Consider the following 24,645-nt stretch of genomic DNA (forward strand, 5'->3'; position numbering starts at 1 on the left):
TCTGGTTGTTTGTTTTAATCATGCTTTAAAAGAGATTCTTTTGTGGCTAATGTAGCTTTCATTGTCAATGGAGTTTTTATCCTGTTATAATTCTATTGTACCTCAGAAATTTATGAGAATTTCTTAGTGATAACTTTGTTTTTATTTACAGAGATGTGATTTATTTTCTAAAAGAATATTATTTCAGGGGAATTCAAATTAAGTATGTTGTGAATAAAATAACATATTGGGCATGATCCTTACTTGCCTAAAAAAGTGAATGAATGATTGAACCACAATGTAGTTAGTATGTAATCAGAACAAAAATGGTCATGTAAGAAAATATCTGTCTGTACCATACTGTGACAAGTATAATTTTAGAGTTCAGAAAAGTTATACACCATAAAAATATGCTAGCAAGCACCTGAATCATTATCAGACAAGATGATTGTCTGCACATCTTTTGATTGATCTAGAGCCAAATCCTGAAGCTCTGCATCAATCCTACCATGTAAATTAAAGCTCTCACTAAGGTTAATGGCACTCTTGTCTAATGTGATCATGGCAGTGTTCTCAAGGGTGTGTCAGGGGTTGCTATTAGTTTATTTTGTGTGTGTGTGTATTTATGTATATATATATGTGTCCATCTACTGATAGGAAAGGTGGAGAAGTATGTATCTATTACATACCATCAACAGTCCTAATATCTCAAGTATGGCTTTACTTGAAAGGACTTACTTTTTTAGTTTGTAAATTCAAATGAACTTCTTACATTCCAGTAAAAGGTGTTGGTCTTAAAACTTGCCCATTTCCTTGTAGGCTCATTCATCTGTGGAAAGAGCTGCACTAATTGGTGCTGTGAAGATTAAAAATGTTCCTTCAGATGACACATTCAGCGTTTGTGGTTCAGCCCTGAAGAAAGTACTGGATGAAGACAAAGCTGCTGGTCTTATACCATTCTTTGTGAGTACTGGATTTTAACAAATCAGTGGATAAGATTCTTTTGGTATTAATAGATGGTCTCATCCCTAACGGAGGCACTGGTAGGCAGCTGGACTAGAATACTAGGAGAGGTTCCATAAGTATTCTTTTGTGCAGGAGGAGAAAATAATTTGAGCAGCTGGTTGCACTTCTCAGCAAAATGATGTTTGGGGTCAATTTCATAGTTGCATGTAGTCCTGCAGTGGTATAATGTCCTAATTCCTGAATTCTGAACTGTTTACCTTTATTTTTCAGGTTCCAACTTACTTACAAATAAAATAAGTTCAAAGGCAATAAATTAAATGATGCTATCTCAAGGTCAAGTGTCTTCAAGAAACAATAGTTTCCTCCTGATAGTACTTTAGCAAAAAAATGAATCTCCATAATATACCCCAAATATTATCAAGATCAGACAGAATCAGGTAGTTGTCAGTAAGTAATTAATCTCTAGCAAATGAGCTATAGAGAATGCAGCTGTGGAAACTTTAGGTGTCACCATTTCCTGTTATCTGTCCATTTTTTTATTTTTTTTCCCCAAAGATTCCTGCTTCCACAGCAGGACAGCAAAGGCAAATATAGTTATGTATCAGTAGCTTAAGCTCATAATCCCCCAAGTTTTGACATAGAGTATTGTTAGATTAGATAAAATTCTAAAGTTTGGTTCTACCATGATAAGTACCTGATCAAAAAGAAAAATTGCTTATTCATCAGATCTGCTCCTCCTACCAGTTCAGAATACTGTTATTACTTCAAGTTAAAACAAGATTTTGCCATTTGGTTTTTTCCCGTGAAGTAAGTAACTTCTGTTGTGGTTTTGTACATCACCAACAAAATTCTTTGCTTATTTCCAAGCATTATGCTCTACTAAACTTGATAAGGACCACAGGCTGCATAGATGTCGTAAGGGATATAACATGCTACAGAAAATATGTTTTTACTGGCCTCCACTGAAGAAAAAATCCTCACACAATTAATTTAGAAACTGAGAACTTCAGAAATGGGATTTTTTTAAGAGATTCAAAAATAAGTCACTTTTTTCACAGAAAAGTCATGTCTGACAATGGTTGTTTCTTTTCTTTCATGTTGTAACATTTTGAAAACGGATAATGTGACTTAAATTTCTATGAACTGTTTTCAGAAGAATTAGAAGATTAAGCTTGCTTATACTCATGGATTAGTGCCAAATGGGACAAAGAAGCTTAAATTTCTCCAGGCTCTTTTGAAAATATAATCTTTTTACTCTTCTTGTTATTAACCTTTATGTAATATGAGGATGACTAGAATGAGAAGTGATTTTCATATGTGCAGAACACTGCTAATTTCTAGGGTGCCTAGAACTAGTGAGTCTTTAGGATGACCAAGCACATCCTGACAATTGCTTTACGATATAACAAGATTCTGACTGAGAAAAAAAAGCATTTCTAGGGATTCCAAAAAGAACTTTTTTTCTGTGGGACACACCTATTGAGGTGAAGAACATGCCACAAGGCATGTTTTATTTCTCTGTTTTATGATCCCAGCTCATAATACTTTACACAGGATCCTGTTTCTATATCTCACTGTTAATTTTAAATGATTACAAGTACAGCAGGATATCTTCATGCAATAACTGTGATTGTCTTTTTTCCTCAGCTTTTGTCCATTAGCAAAAAAATGCCACCGGCCCTTTACAAATATTCAGGCCTTATTAATTTTTCTATGCAAAAAAGAGAAAAAAGTTTCTAATTTACGTATTCAGTGACACCTTTACAGAGGGTGATTTAACTGCTGGTTTTTTTCCTCTGTTTGTTTAGCTTTGCAGGCTTTCAAAGACAGCAGAGGCTCTGCCTGAGTTCATACAGCCTGTATCGAGTCTTCCATTTATTTGTGTACATAAAATATGTCAGCTTTAGCTCAAACATTATCAGTATGGCTGGCCTCTTAACTCAAAAGGTGTGTTAATTCTCTGTCATGCTGAGCAGTAGTCCATGCACTGTATTAGTGCTCCCTTTTTTGGCTTGCAGATTTCAAAAGCCTTTCCATTTCTTTTGTTCTTGAGTAATTTGATGCTGTTGTATTTTGTTCTGGCGACAAAGATATGCACATTGCCAAGGAAACACCTTACGCCACTTGATTCCTTGTCTCCCTGTATTCACTGATCCTTCACTAAGGGGAGTGATCCAACATCAAAGCAACAAGTTTGATGGAAGAAATTCTGCCTGAAGAGACTTGTGACAGCAGAGACGTCATTCCTAATGAAGACGTCTTGTTTGCATTCAAGCTGCTACAGTCTCCCTTAGAAGCAAGAAAAGGTTTTGTAAGGGATTAAAAAGAAAATACAAGTAAATTGCAATGCCTTATAGGCATCTTTCTTCTCTTAGTCTTAATGAATAAATGAAGAATCATTATACTGAACTTGATAGCAGTGCTTTCCTTGTAGAGGTGAGTGGAGAATCAGGGTCAGATTAGCTTGATGTGAAACAGATTCTGTCATTACAGCAATCTGTTAACTAAAGGTTTGCTTTTCACATACATAGGATTTGGCAGTCAGCCTTTTTTGGGGACAGGCATTGTCTTTAAAAGGAATCTTTGCATTCCTACCCACCATCAATGTCCTGTAGCACTAGTAATGTGTATATCATTTTGTTCAGTAAAAGCTGTTACCACTAGGGTACCCTGATCTCTACTTTTGTTTTCTTTCTTTTATTTCTGAGTTCAGACTTGTGTTAATTTGTCTCTTTCAAAATACTTTTGCAGAAACTGAAACAGATGTATTTTCATATAGTAAAGCAAGCAGACTGTGCAAACAAAGCACTTAACCATGTCAGGTGTTGAGGCACTAAAATTGCCACAATTTACTAAGGAGCCATTTTCCGGCACAGATGATGTGCAGCCCTTGATCTGGCCCCAAATTAAAGGGGGAGCTTTAAAGCACATGCTGAATTCATGTCCATTTCATTAACTGTAAACACACACTGGTGGTTAATTTACACCTGTGTGTAAATGCCTCCCTCAGTTGGGCCCTGTGCTCCCCGCTTGAGACAGACCTCTGTGTTGGCAGACTGTTGGCTGGGATGCTCAAAAGTGAAGACCACTAAGTTAAGCACTCCTAAATTCAGATAGAGTACCCACTGCATTCAAGCCTGGCTCACCTAAACGTGTGTAGGTGGCCTGTGAGCTTTGTGCTGTCTTTCATAAGTCAGCACTGACAGATTGCAGCTGGCATATACAATATACTTCAACGACCTCAACCAGTATAAAGCTGCTACAACACAATTGCCTGCTGCCCAGCATGAAATCTCTCTGATTTTAGATGAAATGACTCTTCTGAATGTGATCCACAGGATATTAAGAAGCAGGCTTTTTGTATCCAGACTCACTCGGGAAACAAATCAGAATCAGACTGATAGAGAAGCCATCTTTTCAGTAGAACACTTAGATCCTGACCACAGATTTCCATTTGATAGAAACATTCTTCAGACACGTACAGATGTCTAGGGTGATGTTTCTTAACCCACAGTTTGTGAATGATTGCTGTTCTGTAAAATGCTGAATGGTGGTTTAGAGAACTGTTGCAGTTTTATTCAGGCCACAGACATTCTCATGAGTGCAAGCTGGCAAGAACTGAATAGGAGAAAATAAAAACAATATGCGAACATTGAAAGTTCTGCCTCATTTTAGTTATTTGCAAATGAAAAGCTTGTGGTGGAACCATGCAAAATGTGTCCACATCTTTTTCAATAGCTGTAGGAGGTCTTCCAGTTGAAAAGATTGAGAGTAATTGCTCTCAGGAATCATAAAGATTCATGTATGTTTCCTGACATAGCTCTCCATTTCAGGAAACTAATACATGAGATGACTGAGTTAAGCATTTTAGCTGCTTTGTATTCACAGCCAAGGGCTGAGTCAAATTTGAAGTGCACAACCTGAAAAGGAAAAGGCCTGCAGGCTATACTGAGCCATCAGTCCCATTTCTGTGATGCAGTCTGTCCCCTGCCCTTTGCACAAATGTGATTTTTCTGGTGTTACACAGGCTACAAATTGAGTTAGATTCATTCTGTAGTACTGGGGCGGGGTAATGAGAGTCCTGACAAGGGCAGATGGTGTCACTCTAAGTGGTTTCTGAGAATTAAGGCAAGTAGCTTTGAGGCTTAGACACCTGCAGAGAGGAAAACAAAATTATTTTAGAAATTGAGGTATACTTTACAGAATAAGCCATTATTTAAACAACTAAGCATATGTTTCAACTCATATAATCTCTCACTGAAAAAACATGCTTCTTATCCTGATTAGGAGAATACCTTAACTGCAGCACAAAAGTACTATCAATGTGTAACTTTTTGATATGAAATTTCCGTCATTATTTTAATTGCTGGATTAACCAAAGCAATTTCACTCTAATCTTGTCAGAAAATTCATACCGTATTACCATAAAATATAAGTGTAAAAGCAGAGTTAAGTCTGTAGTGCACTCTTTTTATCTCCCAATATATGCATATTCCTTATGCATATAAAAAACCTGGCATTTTCATCATGGTGCCCTCCGTTATGATAAATATATTTTCACTCCATACACACATGCCTTCTTATGAAAAATAGAAACCAAATATTTTCCTGCTATTTAAAAAAATACCCTACAATCTTTTCAAAGCACCCTCTATCAGTGGATGATTAGTCTTCCAGAGAACTCTTAAACGTACCTCAAGGCACTTCAGTTTTCTGTTCTTCTGTGTCTCAGGAATATAGGAGGGCCCAGTATAGATAAAGATCAGATTCTATTGAAGGAAAAGTATGTTAGCTTAGGATTTTACTAACTATATACATACAATGTGCTTCTCATTTTCAGAACTCTATTTGTTCCAAACTCTGATTCTTAGTAGCTTAATGTAGAAAAAATACTGATTTGTCCCCTTTTTATTTTAGTAATTACTTTTTTCCAAGTTTTTCTGGGACAGAATGTTTGTTTCTTGAAAAGTCCAGTGGATGGACAAGTATAATTTAGGTTTTCCTTTCTCTTCTTGTTGGTCTCATCATGAATTTGCTAAGGGACACGTACACACAGAAAAATGTATCTAGTTCCAGATATATAGGGAAAAACTGTAGGAACAAAATATTTTGCTTGACAGTGTACTTGGCAGAAGAGGTAACCAGAAATACTAAAATAAAAGAAGCAAAATTCTGGGTTTGGCATTTTTATAATCATGTCCTAGCTGTTCTGTAGTTTATGTGTGACCTTGGATAAATTGTCTAACTCTTTTATATTTCAATACTCCGACTATAACACAGCATACTTTATTTGTCTATTTAAACTGTAAAGTGTCTTTTATTATGTAAAAAATCTAGTAAAAGACAAAAAGCATACTCAGCCTTTATTAGTGCTTTCAGAAATAAGACAGGGTGTTTAAAACATAAGTGTAGCAATGAAAAATAAAATAATGTCAGTTTATATGCCCTTGGTAGTTGGGGATTTTTTGATTAAAATTCTACCTGCATATTCGCAATAAATTACAATAGCTCATTTTCACCTAGTTATATTCTCTTTCTACTGTGAAACTTCAGCATGTTACCTCTGCTTTTGGCCCACTGGTCACACAGAAGGATACATTAAATGAGACATTAACAGAACGAAGGAAGAACTGTTCCAGTGTTTTAGGATGGATCTGGGAAAAGAAGTTTCTCTGTGAAATAGTCTTGCAAGCCAAGTAGTGAACATATGCTGCTAGTGAACAGGTTCCAGGTTGCAGATCTCTTGAGCATAAACTGGTTACAAATCTCTGTTGCAGAACTGTGGCTCTGATCAAGACAGCAACATTTGTCGATCTATTCTGTCAAAAATAATTCCAGCACCTTTGAGTTGCTCAGGTTCAGAATTTGCTCATGTACCATGAACTGCAGTCATTTTGATGGGATTTGCATATGTTAAGGTAGTATTGAGCCACACAACAAGCATGTGGAACATACAGAAAATACATAAAGTATAGCATTAGCACAACACTGTGCCTACATTACAGTACTTATCACTCAATTTTATATAAACATTTTATTGTATGCATCTGCTTCAATGGACTGTTATGGGAGCTTTGAAAAAAACCCACCCACAGTCTCAAAAGTTCCACTAAGGGACTACTTGAGTTCCACTAATGACTAACATATTTTTTTTGTTCTATAGTGTCTATTCTTTTTGTTTATTGCTGCCTTTGCAGACCATTTTTCTCCTTTGGTAATTTTCTGTGCTGTAACACTTTTTTCTTTTTTGGCTCTGCAGTTCTGTGCAACACTTGGAACCACCCCTTGCTGCTCCTTTGACAAACTGTTAGAACTGGGTCCTATTTGTAAGTCTTTGCTGCTTCTTTCTAAAACTGCAGATACCAGTTTAAGCCATGCTGAGTCATTTCCAGGACATTATGCAGTGTCAGTGTCCAAATACAATAAAGCTACTTTTAGATGAGACCTTCAGTTACAGTTTTATTTCTAATATTAGGTCAAGCAGCAAATGTGCATTCTCAAGCTGTTAAAAAAGTTAGAGGACATTGCCTTAAGGGTTTCTTTTCTAGGGGGAGATATATTTTGGAATACTGTCAGTTAAGAATTACTCTAATGTTTCAGTTTGTAACATACTTGTTCAAGCCCTTGTACCTGCAAGGGCATCTAGAACAATGCTGAATATCAGGGAAAAGTTGAACTCTTAGTTCTGCTCTGCACCAAGTGCTTTGTTTCTGCCTGGTTCTAATAACTATAAAAGGCAGGGAAATATGCACCAAAAATCCCCCATCTATTCTTAATCCTTGCTCTCCCCTTCCCAATTTCCTTCCTCTTCCAAGAAAATAGGACAAATGCCAGTGTGCTTAATACAGTGATCGAGTCATGGACTCTTCATAAGTATTTCTTTCTCTGTTATGGTTTGTTGTGTCAAGCTTTGATCTGCAGCAGGGCTTGGTCAAATCCCATGTTTGCTGGCTGATGAAAATGCTACCAAAGCACACCATATCTCTTCAAGGGAACATTTAGAACAGGAAATCCATAGCTGTAAGCCACTGGAAGCAACTTCATAGAAACACAGCTTGATTTGATGTCCTGTTAATTTATTCAGGGGCTTGCATGGTGGTCATTTGCTCTGTGAGGTTTGCTGCCTTTCAGCACAAGCCCCAGTGGTTTGGTTTCTCCCAGTCCTTTTTTAAAACAGGTTCCTAGTAGTTTGCTTAGCAGCTACAGATTATTTTGCTGTTTGTGTTATTCCTAAAGACATATTAAAATAGTGGCACCAATACGTTTAGGCGTAGCAATTATCATGTATTTCACTTGAATGATTCCCTGCTTGTGTAGCAGAGCCCAGCAGAAGGATGGCATAGCAGTGAAGTCACAAATCTCATGCTACCTTTTCTGTTAGCTTTTCTTTTAATTTTCTCCTTAGCATACATGAGCAGCAGTTCTATGACATAAAGGCAGTGTCTCAAACCAAGTATATTTAAATATAGATAATCAGTTAAACTTTCAACATGCTTTAAAATAAACCTAAGTTTGGGATGTTGTGAATAATATTTTATTGGCATTCCCAGGCATTCTTGCAAAAAGAAAATTTAGTTCACAAGAATGCAAATTTCAGCATGAACTTGGTGCCCAACTGCAGATCTCAGTGGATGTACCTCTGTATGTGGAAATAACCATCAGAATTATTTGGTGGCCAGTGAAACGTGGGCTTCAGCCATAAACTGATAGACCACGATTGTTACTGAGTGCATTAAAATAGTGTTCTCTAGTAGAGTGTGAATACTTAATTACAGAGTATGCGTGAGCTGCTCATATGCCAAAATATTTCTGCAGAAACCATTCAGTGACTAATCAAAAGTAGCACTTTCTTAGCATTTCAGTGCTTGCTTTTGCCTAAGTGTCTCCATCCTTGCAACAAGTAGTTTACTGCACATAGTTCAAAAGCATGTGCATGCACATTTATCATTATGTAAAAAAAATACTGCTTAGAAATGTGTGTGTGATTCATGAGTTAGAAGTGGGGAGCACAGCTAATATTCTATCTGCTCCTGCAAAAGTAGTTTTATTACCATAGAAATGATAGCTAAATCTCTAGATACATTTTTGAAAGTGTATTTTATAATGGTTCTTAAATCAAAACCACAAAATGATTTATGCTGCTTAATTTTGGTAAGATAAACCTAGATATGATGACCTTATGGGTCCTTTCCAATGCAGGATATTCTGTGATTCCATGCTTCTTTAACTTTTTTCCAGTAGAAGTGGGAAGGAAGAATAATACGTTATCTATATAATTTATATATTAATGAAAACCCAGATGGTGGAAACATTTAATCTCTTAATTTAATTACAAATTGGGAAAATAATAACATCAAAGAGAAATCTCTCGGGCATTTGGTTTCATGCAAAATAATTGGACTTTTTAATCAGCTGTTTGATTTATTTCCTTCAATTATTTTTTTAGGTAATAAGGAAAATATCTGGATGCATATTGATGCAGCCTATGCAGGAAGTGCTTTCATCTGCCCTGAATTCAGGCATCTTTTAAATGGAGTGGAGGTGAATGAGTGTTTTTTCTCTAGCAGCCTGCTGAAACCTTGCTCTTTTATAGAATCTGTGTGGTTTTTACACACCCAAGATTATTGTCTCTTCCAGAATCTCTGAGTAAGCTGCACCTCAGTTTGCACTACCAATCCCTGTACATTCGATTGCATTACTTAAATTTTTAAATTTTTAATGGTTTATACTGGGATTATGCGAGTACCCCTCTATAAGAAGTTTGTCGTTCAGAATAACAAGTAGTACTGAATCAACAAATAGAAAAGAGGAACTTTTCCCCAAATATCGCTAAAGACATATTTGTAACATCCTACATTACACAAAAAATGAGGAAAAAAAATAATTTCGACAAATTAATGAGCTCATTATGTCTGGTTTTCGTCTTACATCCTGAAATTCATATGGTATAGAGCGAGTAGCTGTATCTCAAACAGACAGGGTTTAATAACCAAGAGACCTAAATGAAATATTCCCTTAACAGCACTGCTGTTCCTTTTCCACTGCCTTGCTGAGCTACTTGGCATTCAGTTGCTTAGATAAGAGTACTTCAATTTCCTGCTGCTCCCCTCAGTCAGATAAGTCCTTGTCTTCCACATCAGTGGAGAAAATATTACTGTTTGGTAAAGCCAGAAGTTTAAACACAACACTGATAGGCAGTGAGTAATGAAGAAGAGGCGGGAAAACCCCCTCACAAATAAAGCATTTCTTTTTGTCTCTTTTTTATCAGCAAATGAAGCTTGTTGTAATTTCCTGTGGGGGAATATTTTTAAAATTATTGTTATTGGTTCCTGAAGGAAATGAAACAGCTCCCTTGTCTGGGCCAGCATTTGTCATAAGAGTAAATATTTATCAACCATGAATAGGTTTCCTACCTTATATAGTACAGGGTGATAGCAAGATAGATGGATAGATAGATGAATAGAGAGACAGGCATATCATCTTCTCTGATTGAAGCATTTGTTAATTGTTTACAGGTGACAGGGAAGGTTATGAGAAGCAAATGAGAACAGAAAAGTGCAATATGGAATAGTCAGACCTTGGTGCTGCTGGGTCCCCATCCCCAGCTTTTTAAGGCTGGTGACATCTGCCTTTCTTAAAACAGAAAGCCTTTCTGAAATCCTTGCCCACCTGGGTTTCTTCTGATGCCCCACCTAAACATGTCAAGTAAACCAGGCCTGGCACATGGTATATAAATATGTATTTACTGCAAGAGCTTACTTTTTGGTGGTTTTTCTTTTGATTTAGATGAAACAATAATTTCTAGTGAAAGAAAAGACCCTGTCACAAAAAAAAAAAAAACCAAAAAAAACCAAAAAAACAAAAAAAAAACCCAAAAAACCAAAAAACAAACTTCTTAGTCAGTTGTAATTTTTTGAAGGAATATGATGTGCAGATCCTGAATTACATATATAGTTTCTTGCTATATATGAATTTTATGTGTATTAGTTCCATATTCTTGGACGTAGAAAGCATAGGGAATTATTATTGGAAAATGTGATGTGTACCCCAGTGAATGTTTCTGAGTATGCAAATGTATTTATTTATTTAAGATCACAAAAAGATATTTACTTTTCCACAAGATATGTATCAAGAAAGTATAATTGTAAACAAATACTCAAAATGTTGATAATACCACTAACCTAACTCCATACCTAATGTGAATTCCACTCCCAAAATAAATGAAGATTTAACTCCCAACAGTTACTAAATAGGGTGACATCAATATGAACATTATAAAGACCTGATTCAGGAATTGATTTATAGTTATACAGACAATTTGACAAAGTCACATCATTAGCACATGGATCCTTTTCTCTTTTGTAATTCTGTTTTTATTTATCCATTCTCAGTTTGCAGATTCATTTAACTTTAATCCTCACAAATGGCTCCTAGTGAATTTTGACTGCTCTGCAATGTGGTAAGTATTACAGTAAAGGGAAACATTACAAGAGACAAAAATGAGATTATATTAGTTTTCCTTTCTATCAGTAGACATTTCTTGATATTTTTCAACTGAAATGGGGAGAACTGCATAGCTTTAAATCTTATAAATTATTTACAGAATTCAAACTTTCATTTAATCCAAGTTTCCAAAGCACAAAGTTTTGAAATAGACCTGAGCTCTGTATTATGTTCCAAAAAGAGAGAGAAGTCCCCAAAAATCTGAAGATTTATACTTGCTTCATTTTGGGACTGTTTAAAACATAAATAAAAAAACTTATTTTGAGCATATCAGTGCAATGAACAGCATGCTAAACAGGTTTTTTTGTTTCTTTCTTCCTTTTCTTTTCCATAACATTTCTTTTTGTTTGATTCTTTTAAAAGCCATTCTAAAAATGTTGAAGATTTGGCTGATGAAAAGCAGTTGATTTCAAAAAGGCCTATTTATGTAATTTTGTACTGACTTTCAGTTTTCCCAGATGACAGCCGAGACATTTTGATATTAAATGGTGCTGAAATAGAAACCCCTAGACAAAGCAAAGTATCATGGCAGTAATGATAGCATGGGTTTGTTAAAAACATTCCATAGATGATCCTATTTTGCCCCAAACTAAATGATTACCAGCATCACAATTAATGATACTTGTTAGCAAAACAGCTATTCAACAAATGCAGACTATTTATCAAAATAAATGAAAACATTTATTTCAGTTGTAATAGAACAAAATTTGCAAAAGAGAAAAAAAGAAGACTCCAAAACATCATCCAGAAATAGGTCACCTTATTTAAAAGTGGAATAAATGTAAGACAGTGATCACTCAGGTGCTTTTGGTTAACCTTCATCTCTTTTAATTTCCCTGGCAAAGTTGACTTTTCAGGTAATATATTATGGTTTTTATTTCAATATTTCAGCTGATGTAGGCATTTTAAATCTTCCTACACATTGTGGTTTTTTCTTTTCCTTAGGGTAGATGGCTCACATTTTGACCCTAATTCATGAGTAATGGCAGCACCCCATAACATGCTGTGTCTCTGTGTGTAAGGAGGTGGGAAGATGCTGAAACAAACTCCTTCGCTAGTTCCTCCCATCTTTTTCTCATCACTCAAAGACATTGTTAAAAACATAGCCACTTGCAAATTAGACAATACACTATCATTTTCTTTAATGTTTGTAGAACAATGAGGAACCACAGTCTAGTCCTGAACAATTTAGTTTCTCATTAATTCTGCTTTCCCTGAAAACCCTGTGGAACTATGTTAAAGGCTTTTTACCTGGCTTTCCAGTAAAACAAGTTATGTACAATCATACTCTGAGTTCCCATTTCAGGTGACTTTAGGTTATTCTTAGTAAAACTTAAACTTCAGACTTAGGAAGATATTTTTTCTGCATTTTGTTTCTTGTTGGGTTTTTTTGTTTTTATTTTTAGATAAGCCATTGCATAAAATGCTTGTTTTTATAGGTAGGAAGATTCCAGTAGAAGGACTCTGAAGAGACCTTGCAACATCTCCTTACTCAAAGTAAAAATTTCACAACTATAGCCACTTGGGCTTCAAGTCAGATAGGCATTTTTCTATAGGGGTTATTCACTTAATACAGAATAAATGTACACTTAATGTACTCTTTGACTTGAAGCCAAGTCCATTGTCCAGCTAATTCTAAGACCCACGTCCAAAATTCACCTGTCTTACCAACTGTAGCACTCCCTGAGGTGAAAAGTAACACTAAAGGATGAAGGATGGTAAGAAAAAGTAACTGTGAAGGATACATTCTCTTAGGATCCATGAAAAGTATAAGTACAATACTATGGTAGTATGGAAAGAGTTCAGTAAACGCTGGACACCATTTCAGAATCAAAGTAATCTGAGTTCCATTGATGGGCAGACTTCAAAATAACTCAAACTCCTCAGCACTTTCCCCAATAAACACTTGCATTTCTTTTCTCTTCAAGCTGATTAAAATAATCTACCCATTTAGATCTGTAATGTAATTGTGTTACTACTCAGTGCAATATGTGGCACTGATGTAGTTTCAGATTTGGAGACAATTTCATTATAAACCTTTTGTAAAATATTCTCAGACTTCCTGATGTACAGAAAAGAGCAGTCAATTTCCTATAAAAAGGAATTTCATAAAGCCAGTCCAAGAAGGGTGTATATTCTATATTCAAATACCAGAGTCCTTTAGACACTTTGTCTTGAAACTACAGTCAGTTTTCCTGACTTGTTTAAATGATATTCTGGAATATTATAAAATAGGACTGAGTGTCTTCATTCAGAGAGAGTGAAAATAACAATCTTGTGAAGTCTTGATATTTTTTACTTTTATTACTCTTTTTGGAATTTAAGTGTTAACTTTTGATTAGGAAGGGTGTTTCAGTAACTGGAAGAAGGTGCTTACAGGAAATACTTATCTGTAGATCATAGAACACAGAATAGTTTGGGTTGAAAGGGAACTTAAAGATCATCTACTTCCAATCCCACTGTCATGGGCAGGGACACCTTCCACTAGCCCAAGTCGCTCAAAGCCCCATCCAGCCTGGTCTTGAAGAGTGCCTGAAATGAAATTGTATTTCACTTTCCCAACTCCAGCTGAATAAACTTGAACAATCTACTTGAACACAAACTGAAATTTTCCTGCTGGTTCATAATATGAGGTCACCTTTTTATCTCTCATTAAAAATGTACAAAATAGAGTGAGGCAGTTAAACGCTGCAGATGTGCAATTCAAGTCACTTCTCACAGATTTTCATTACTTATTTCACCAAGAGGTTTTTTTTTGCATTTTGTGTTATGAATACTTAATATGAATCTGTGCTACTTAAGTTAGGTCTTGGTCTATTAGCATAACATCCAGCCTTAAAAAAATTCTAGTTTACCAGTATAATTTGTGGAATTCATATTCACAGGATCACAGATTCATCAGGTTGGAAAGGGCTTCTGGAAATCATCTAGCCCTATGATTTTCTTCCTGAGAGGTAGTCAGGGAACATCTTTCAGGCTGGTGGATGTGTGCCTCAGAGCCCCTTTAACAGAGAGCCACCCACTACAGAGAGTCACTCAACTTTTCTTGTTACACTAGCCACTGTATGGCTCCTGATGTAGGCTCTCCTTGTTTGCCTTGCTCAGAGACATCTTCAGACCGCTGAAGAATCATACCTGATTTTGCTCTGAATGTTGGAGGGTCGAGGTTGGAGCCCTGCTTATTTTTGATCACCAGGGTCCAAGGTGTCTCAAGCTCAGTGTTATCCCCTGGAGGTGTGTGGTTCTGGAGCCACATATGTGTCTTGTAATGCAGCCATCCGACAACAGGTCATCCACCTGTGCACACCTTGTGCAGGTAAAGGACTTTTCTCCAGGAGAAAAGGCTACCATTGCAAGCCACCAGCTGTACTGACACCTCCTTCCTTACCAGTTCCATCTGAGTGAGAGCATCAGACTTCTCAGGGGCTGCCTCAGGCGACACAATGGGTTTGGCTCCAAGGTGGGGGCCCACCATTATGGCAGAGACCTTGAGCACTGAGCACTTTGGTGTGGACCTCCTGAGCACTTAGGGCTTGCCTGAGGTGTGGACCTGCTTGCAGAATGCAGCAGCATCCTTCCTGCATTCCCTGCTATGGAAACTTCCATGTCATTTTTGTGTGTTCTAAGCTAGATGTAGCTACAGAATAGTTACCCATTCCATTGTTTTATACAGCACCTTACAGGAGAAGAAATAAAGTGCTCACAAAACATCTAAAGACATTGCTTGTAACTTGGATAAGCTGCATGGAGAATGAGCTACTGAAACACAAATATACCAAAGTAATCAAATACTTCAAATAAACTACAGTAGAACAACCTAAAATTTGTTAAAAATATTTATCCTAATTAAACCTGGTTTAAATTATTTTTTCTTCCTTTTGTCCACGGGACATTTTCAGCAATAATTAGGTTATTCATTGTTTTTATTTTATCTGAAAATCTGTCATTATTTTTCATATGCGTAAGTTTACTTATTTTCAGCCATGTACTTCCCATACCTGAAGGCAAATACTTAGCTGTTAACCTTGGTACTTCCCTGACCATTAGAGAGACGAAAGCTTTTTGTTTGTTTGAATAAGATGTTTTATGACCACAGTCTAGATGTGAATGAGGGTGTGAGTATGTACTGGCCTGTGCATTTATACATACATGCTAAAATATTGGAAATTAGGTTTTTACTTAGAAATTTACAATTCTACATTAAAACATTAAAACATAGAAAAAAGATTTGGACTTTTGTCTTTTAGAGTATCCCTGTGTTAAGTTTTGCTTACTTTGTAATATATTTATAGGCATAATATAAAGATGTAGCAGTCTTTCCCTTTTTGATTTATGGTTTCTTCTTCTGCCTCTATAAACCCCAACATTTGTGAGGTGAGTCAGTCTTACTCAGCATGAACCATGAACCAGAAAAATCTTGTTATTAATCACTGGCAAAACACCTTTTATTCTCTGTAAAAGGGACACACTGGCTTTTGAACCTCAGTCCAGTCACACCACCCCTAGCTGGCAATAGTAAGTTACACTTCTCAATGTAACATTGTGCTGTAGAATGCCTGTCAGGAATTGTGTATCCAGCTAATGGCAGGGTGGTACAAGAGGGGAGCCAGAGTCAGAACTGGGGGCTTGTCCCTTCCAGTGGCTGCTCTTGCTACTTCCACAGCAGCATGGAGAGAGGGTGGCCAGCACCCCCAAAGCCTCAGCGCAGCTTTGTGTGATGTTTAGGAAGCAACAGCTCTTCCCACGCAGCTTTGTACTGCAGTAATTTCAAGACAACTTCTGTTGACTGCAAACATTAACATTGCTTCAGCTAGTCTCACATTCTGGTGTGAGTGTCTATCACCATAAAAAGATCCTCTATGTCTGTTTCTTGTCTGTTTTTAAATATGCAGTCGTGCAGTTATGCTGCCCGTTCCTGCTGAGCCTTACACTTAACTGCTTGTAAGTACAGTACTGATATGGCTGTGAAAAAGCACTGAAAATGGCACAGGCTGTGCTCAGGAAATATGCCAGTTTAAACACATTCAATTTGACTTCACTTCTTGTGGAAATTTAATCCCTTAAGTCTTTATTCTTAAATGTCTCAATTTGATTTCTTTCTTTTTTTATACAGGGTGAAAAAAAGATCAGATTTAATAGGTGCCTTTAAATTAGAACCTCTTTACCTGCAGCATCACCATCAGGAGTCTGGTAATTTTATAATTAAATGAGATTATTATTATTTTGCTTGCGCTCTGATATTTAATGGGAAAATAGGATTTAAGATGAAAATGGCAATTCTTAAACTACCCAAGTTGTTTAGGAGGCCGTTTCCATTTTCTGAGCACTCTAGGGAGCTAAGCTCATTAAAGTGCAAATACATGTCTAGTGAGATTTTAGTTAGTTAAAAGCAATACAAGAAAAGTAATTTCATAAAGCATTATGCATTACTGCTTTTGTATTAGGATTTCCCCAGTTGCAGACTTACCACTGATTGATTGCAGGAGTGTTGAGAAAATTCTTATTATCTTTTGGCTGTCAGATAAATATATTATTGGGTGTTGTGTAACAAGTCCCTTAACCTGTCTTCCCCAACACATCTTTCTCCAGAATGATTTCAGGATCTGATTTGGTTCTAGAGTTTTTAAGGTTTGTGACTTTTTTTCTTAGTTATTCGTGCAAGCTCTTATTCAAATTTTTCAGAAACACTTGTGAGGAAAAAAACACTCCCAGAAACTACAAAGAAAGCGTGAACTGTGTTTGCTGTCTGTGCTCTGCTTTTGAGTGATAGCTTTCTGGGACATTGTGCTGTAGCCCTCATGCTCTTACCCTGGCTATAGGGAAAGGTGGTAAGGATGGACTGTCTGTTTTGTACAAAATGTTCATGAAAGCTCTTTACAAAATGCTCACAAAGAACTTAAAAATCTCAGGCTCTCTACAAAGCTCCTTAATGGATTCGTGCTGGTCCTTGCACATACTTAGCCACTGGAGAGCGGTATTTGCCCTCCTGAAGCCCATTTTTACACATCTGGTTATTAACTGAATAATTGTGAAGAAGGTCACAGCAGTGCACAGTCAACATGTGGTGGAAGTTCCCTCATAACATTCTGAAGAGAGTGAATTATCTGTAGAAGGTCTTACCGTATACTCAACCTCATCATTTTCCTGGAATTGCTGGTGCTGATCTGTGTTCAGAAGTGCATCCTGTTATGGCTAGGAACTCATTGACATTTAAATTAATACCACCCAGAATTCCACTATTCACTAAAAAGCCCTAGGAAAAATGGATTCATGTGCCTTAATCCTGAACTAGCACAAACCTTGCATTTTATTTCTTTCCTCCATTTCTAAGGAATGCAAACATAGAACAGTGCAATAAACAGGAACATGCAGTATTTCTGGAGCTGATGTTTACCTTCTAAAGGCTCAAATGATTAAGAAAAAAATATACTTTTTTTTGCCTTTTTTAATGGAATATACAAGTTACAGCAAATACACTTAAGGGACTAGCTTTTACTTAACATTCATCAAAAATATTTATCTTCAGGTGAAAAAATTCCAGCCTTAACTAAAACGAAAATATGTTCTTGGGACAACTGATAGTGCTGATACAAGAACTTTTGGTCTTACCTGGATTAAATAACACCTGAAGAAAACCAAACCTTTCTTAAAAACAGGTAGTTTCAGTAAGGCCACCTAGTTGGCCTAAAAACTTTATCACCCAATTGGAGAAAGAGTTTTTTAGCCTTCATCTTGCCTTCAGAAGTGGGATAGCATGTTATGTGATCTAACATACTGATTTCAAGGAGATCAGCTGATTACTAGCAGTCTAGAAATGCCAGTTTTTTTCTATGCTCCATTTCCATGTGATACCAATTTTCTAAGGAGTTGGACAACACTTTTCAAATGCAAATGCCTCTGGTTAAACTTCCAACCCACACTTACTCCTTCAATAAACACAGTCAAATTTGCTACATGAAGGTGCTGCAGTCCCCATTAACCCCTGTGTGATTTGTGGGATGTCAGCACTCCTGAAAATATCACTTGCCAAATGGAGGGTCTTGAATTCTCAGGTCTGAGAATTCCTGTCCTGGTTTACTAAGTAAATGAAGTGGTATTTCTGAATTCACTTATCTCTCACTCAAGAATTTAAATGAGTGGAAAAATATCTCTGTCCATGAGCAATTACTCTTATTAACCATATGGCAATTATATGTGTCCCGAAGGGGAGAGTCTTTATTTTGTCATTAATTATAATTTTATGTGATTTGCATCACCACACCAGAAAGATTATACTAGCTTGCCTGGCAACCTAGGATATAGGTCAAATCCTCATGGCAGTGTTAGAAAAGTGCAGCTTTATACTCTATTGTGAACACCACATACGCTCCCACAATGCAGTTCCTCCTAGTTAAATACAGATGTAAGACTAAGGCTTGTAATCAAGGAATCAAGCACTAATCATTGATTACATTCTGCTTCACAGCTTGTGAAAGGCGTTGTTGTGGATCATTAGACATAGCCCCTTACAGGAGCGTAGGATTATTTATTTGTCACCAGTTGCTTTACTCTCTTTGCTACCAGTCTTGCAGCTATCAAACAGAAATGGCTGCTACAATGCAGAAGAATAGGAATGTTATAGATTTTCCTCATTACCAAGCAGAGACAACCACATTCATTTCCAGAAGACCAGGAACAAGTTAATGATTGTTGGTTGCTTTGTGGATTTGAGTTTTTTACCATCTGGAAACCAACAGAGCGACAGGTTAAAGAACCTAATGGCCTTCTGTTACAGGGAAAGAAGGACCTTGTTTTTTCCTATATTTTGGCTGCAAATGAGAGAACATTGGCAAGAGAGCTTGTAGCACAGAAAAGCTTGTTTGGTTTTTTCCCTGGAATACATAAAGGCTGAAAATTATGTAAATGGCATATACTGGTCAAATTCAGAAGCTACAGTTCAACCTTCCAGTTAACAATTCCAGGAACATTCAGCATTTTCCCAAGGAATCCAAGTACATACTCTCCTTTGAAACTTACACTCCAATGCAAATAAATAAAGCAGAATAAGGAAGCTAAGCAGATGCTTCCTAGAGAAGTGCTTTAAATATTACGTCAGTTTAATTTCTGTTACTGACTTACAGCAAGTAACTGACTGTGTTCAAGTTTACTTTACTGTGAAATCAGTTGAATTCCTTGATTCAAAGAAAAGGTAGGTGAATCCTGACACTGTGTGCTTATGTAAAAGGACAGCTAATAATGCCCTCTGCTTGCCTTCCTGGACTGCTTTGTGGCTTAGTCCATCTGTTTAAGGGGCTTCCACTCCATCAAAAGAAAAACCATAAAAAATTGCAGAATACTGTTCTCCAAGCAGGAACAGGTCAATTCTGAGTCAATTTTTCCAGTCACTTAGCAGATATCCTGAAGAATTAGCAACAAATATATGCATGAGTATAAAAGGTATTTAGAAGTGGATTATTTTAAAGAGTGTTACCAGTTCACTAGGGTAAAGGCAATGACATTTCACAGCAGAGAATGGGTTGTGAAGTGAGTCTGGGGTTTCTGCAAACTGTTTAAACCAAAATTAATAATAGTTATTTTATCTACTGCTTGTTTTCCCTATAGGAAGAAAATAAACATAATATTTGATCTGCCATCTCCATAGTATCTGCAGTATAACTGAAAGAAAAATAGTGTTTCTTCTGTGAACTGTTTGTTAGTGGCATATTTTGTCTAGCTAAGGAACGAAGGTTTTGCAAGCACCTTCATTTAACCTGCTGCCAAGTACCCAGCTAGATATTTAGTGGTGCTGTTGACACTGATGATGCAGAAGTTTGCAGCAGATGTAAAGGATAGCTAAGATACTGCTTTTTCAATAACATTAGAATGATTGAAGTCTTTGGCTGTTGTGATGATAATGCAAATGAACATTTTTTCTTTATTTTCCAGGTCTTGTAACAGATTATCGGGTAAGTACAGTATCAATGTAATAATTAATAATATTACTTGTATGTATTTTTAGGACTTTATTTTCCATTAGTACCATAAACTTCCAAACTTTATGTTTCTTTACAAGAAGGATGCAGCTCACTAAATTTTTTAACAAACAGAAATTTGGGGGGTTTTTTTGTGTTTTGAAAAAAAAATGCTTAAAGGCAGAAATTGTCTTGCATGTGCAATATCTTCAGATTTAGTCAGCATAAAGAAATTTTCTAAAGTTGTGGGTTTGGTGGTTTTTTTCTTTAACATAGTGAACAACACAATTAAAAAAAATTAAAAGCATCTCTATTTTAATCTCTTACCATGGAAACACTGTTGTTTTGAAATGGAAAACGTGCCTGTCTTTCTAGATACTAGCCCCACAACTTTAAACAAGCCAATGTACATGAGTTTCTCAGATACCTGTTTTTCTAAAGCCTTTCAGGAGAATTCAGGATGCACAAAGAAAATTTGATTTGCCATGTGACCTTTCCATTCTGACTCCGAACTCCTTTGCCAATTTTAATTTGAAAATTTTGAGTATTAAATGGTGTTAATAAACAGGGATTAATAAAGAATAGGTATTTCTTCTATTATTTGATCCACGTCCAGCAACCGCCCATAGGATGTGGCAATGTGGCTCACTTCAAAACCATGGCAGAGCATGCTTTCTGCTGTGTCACTGCAGTGGTGGCCTCTGACATGGGCTCTTCTCTCTGGGTTGCAGCACTGGCAAATCCCCCTGGGCAGGAGGTTCCGCTCCCTGAAGCTCTGGTTCGTGCTGAGGATGTACGGGGTCAAGGGGCTGCAGGAGCACATCCGCAAGGTGACTGGGAATTGCCTTCTTGGGTACCCTGTGGTGGGATGGCAAGGGAAAATGAGTTGGCTGCCTGTCTACTCTCCATGACTTCTGTACACATCAGAAAGCACAGGAAAAACAGTTTGAGGCAGCTCAGTTCAACAAGGGTGCTGCTCGTTTGCGCCATGTAAGGTCACCATTTCATATCATGGCTGCATCAAAGGTGCCATTCATTTTGTGCTCATCTTTAGGAAAGAAATGTCTCAGAATTTGGAATTTCTACAGTATGGTACCACAGTTCCCTCTCAGATTAAGCCAGAGCACATAGATGGTTTTATTGTGGAAACACATGGATATTCATTACTTCTTTATTTTATTAATGTGCATGCATTGATAGGATGTTTAGATTATGATTAAGGAATACAGTGATTTATTTGGCATGTCTGACTCTGCTGTTGCTTTTTTAATGTCTAAAATATATTTTTGTTAAAAAAAAGAATGTGTACAATTTACAGTCTGTTGATACTGTTATAAGTACTAAGTTTATTCTTGATGAAAAAAGGAGGGTTTTTTAATCATTAAAAAACACATGTGGCACCCATCTAAATTCTCTGTAGCAGTAAAGTCAAATTCAAGCATACCTTTCCATCTTTATGAAGTTCAGGGAAACCTCTAGTGAGGGGAGATCCATGACTTGGTTCTAAATATTTACAAAAATATCCATTAGCTAAGGACCTAGCCTAGCATACCAAACTCCCTGCAGACAAACATTGCTTTCAATTTTGGTACTAAACAGAAGAATTCCTAAGAAAAGCTTTGGAAGACTCATATCAGTTGCATGGCCTTTTGTCAGGCTGGTTTCCACAGGTTAGTATTTACATTCAAAAAATTCCCTCTTTCCCTGTTTCCCACATATTTCCCTGGCTGTTCTGCCAAAAGCTGCTTGTCTTCATAGAATCACAGCTGAGGACCAAGCATTGGTATTTTCTGTAACAATTCAGTTCAGGAAGGCTAAGCAAATTAATATTTTCTTAAAGATATTGACTCCAAAGAAAAACCCTTATATGTTTCCTCATTTGTAAACGTGATTCAGACAGCTAAGATTTCCAAGAGCTTGTTGAAATGAGTGTGTTTGGTTTATATTTCTAAGGACTAAATTTTTCTTCAGTACAGATATAAAAATAAGTTATGAAAAGACAAGAGGGATAATTAGGTGAAGAATTTTTCTCACTGTATACATCTTGAAATTGGAACCATTAAATTAATTTCTCCTCATACCTCCTTACACACCAGCAATGAATGCTGGTTCAGTGGGTTCCAAAGCATCTTAAAAAAAAACCCCAAAAACTAATTTATATCTACAGCAAGCCTCTGTTAAACTTAAATTTCAAGAAAAAAATTGCATTTCATTTGTTCCATAGCAGAATTTAGGGTATCTCTTGTGAGTTTTCAGATATGTTGATAAAATTATATCACTAGCTGGAAAATAAAAATTCAAAATGTGTTTCTTATCTTGTACTTTTTCCTGTCTTTTCAGGAATTATCGTGAGCTCCAGGTAGATTGTGATGACTTTTCTTTTGGTAGAGTAGTAATGAAGTATCTAAACCAGCCTGAATAGGTAGGTAGAATGAGAAGAGACCTAGGAACGGTGACAGAGGCAGGTGTTGCAGCCTTCCAGTGGAGCACAGAGGGCTGGAGCTGGGGAAGCAGGAAGAAGTGGTCTCTCTCTCTCTCCCTTGTTTTATGAAGGAGCTGCCCTGAGGAAAGGGTAACAGAGTCGGGCAGAAGAGTGGAGGTTTGAAGCAGCTCCTTGGGCTGGAATCTGGGAAAGGAGGTGCCTAGGTTTGCTCCTAAGTCATGGAAAACTCTAGGAAGATCTGTGCAGTGTTTATAGGTTTCTAGTTAGGCTTCTTTTGTGCAGCCTGGTGTTACTTACAAAGGGATTTGAGATTTTCAGGAGATGAGCTTCTAACATGATACAGAAAGAAAAAACCACTGTAGATCCTTAAGAACCCACCCTATTCAAGTTTCTATGTGGAAGACCAAAGACGTCCATAACTATCTCTTGAGAAACCTTTTTTTCTTGATGTAAACTGTTGCAAAAATTATTTTTCCTACTCTTTTATTAGTATATTTTAAGGAAAATATGTTTGTTGTGTTTGCAGCCTTAAGGTCTACATCAAAATGACCGGATAACCACTGCAACTTGGCACTTGCTTGAGGATGGCATTTAGGAAGTAAAATATTCCCAGGAGATGAGAATGTGTGACTTGGATTTAGATGCAGTAACTTTTTTTGTTTTCCAAACATTCCAGTTATGCACTCTTTTCACACACAGCATGTCATATTAATCCATTGCAAAGTATAGGTTTTAAAGCAGTGGTAAAGGGGAGGATAGTCATCTTTGAAGGATGTGGGGAGAGACAAATACAAATTTTGGAGTTAAGTCCTAAAGCCACAGAGGAGATGTAAAAAGAGGGCAAACTCAACAACAACAGTCTTCTGGACTGATGCCAACCACTCAGAGTCTGTATAAATGTGAAATCCAAATGGTGCATTTGTAAATGGCTCTAATTTGCAAACCGCTTGACCATCTCTTTCTTATTCCTTTGTTGGTTTAAGTCCTCTCAAAGAGCTCAGAAGTAATTTGCAAAATCTAGTACGCAATCCCTATGAACATTGTGACTCAGCTGAGTCCTCCTTAGGACCAGAAGTAATCAGTGTACTGAGGATAATGAATGCCATTAAAAATTAACAGTAGAGTCCAAGAAACTGGAACTGTAAAGAGCAGCAATACTAGAGATAGTATTTGAACTGGAGAGTAGCACAGTCCAAGTGGCTGTTAAGAAGACTGTTCTGGCAGCATTTGCCTTCAGTGTAGTGGAATGCAGGCTAAGGCAGGCAAAGAAGTGAAATTTATAGGAGAAAAACTATGAAGTGATCAAGACTAGGGCAGTATGCTTATCTGCATATACACAGTAGTGTACTCTGATGCTCCAGAGAAGCTCCCTGCAATCAAAAGCTATTTTAAGTCTTGAAGGCGTTGCCCAAAAATTAAAATTGAGTTTGAACACTTCAATGCCGAAGCATTCAAATTTAAATTTATATTCATAATTTTTGTTATTTACTCACAGACATACATAGGAAAATACAGATTTTTTTAAAATAGGGACCACTTCTTAGTGCCTCACAAGTTTACTGTTCCTATTACTGATTATGTAAGATATTTCCCTTAATCCAATAACCAAATTAATTAAATCCCTTGTTTCCTTTCTCACTCTTCTGTAGAAGAGCAAAGGTTATGTACCTGAGATAAAAGTGACACATAAGAATCCTCTTTTTTTCAATCAGCTAAATTGCACTGCAAAGACTGGGACTGTTATTCTGTTCCTATACACAAAGATACTTCAGGACACTAGCACAGTCCATGTGATTCCACTGT

At 36.7% G+C, this 24,645-nt stretch overlaps 1 protein-coding gene across 1 annotated transcript in view; it reads left to right on the top strand.

Annotated features, from left to right (window-relative positions):
- DDC (dopa decarboxylase) overlaps positions 1-24,645 on the top strand; it is a 53,087-nt gene that overhangs the window by 20,754 nt on the left and 7,688 nt on the right. Inside the window, exons 6-12 of the mRNA XM_041475927.1 lie at positions 799-942; positions 7,205-7,271; positions 9,392-9,486; positions 11,337-11,404; positions 16,562-16,638; positions 20,374-20,393; positions 21,131-21,229. Coding sequence (XP_041331861.1) covers positions 799-942; positions 7,205-7,271; positions 9,392-9,486; positions 11,337-11,404; positions 16,562-16,638; positions 20,374-20,393; positions 21,131-21,229 — 570 coding nt within the window. The remainder of the gene's footprint in view (positions 1-798; positions 943-7,204; positions 7,272-9,391; positions 9,487-11,336; positions 11,405-16,561; positions 16,639-20,373; positions 20,394-21,130; positions 21,230-24,645) is intronic.

Source organism: Pyrgilauda ruficollis, unplaced genomic scaffold (genome assembly GCF_017590135.1).
Source record: "Pyrgilauda ruficollis isolate IOZ18807 unplaced genomic scaffold, ASM1759013v1 scaffold37, whole genome shotgun sequence".
Taxonomy (NCBI): domain Eukaryota; kingdom Metazoa; phylum Chordata; class Aves; order Passeriformes; family Passeridae; genus Pyrgilauda; species Pyrgilauda ruficollis.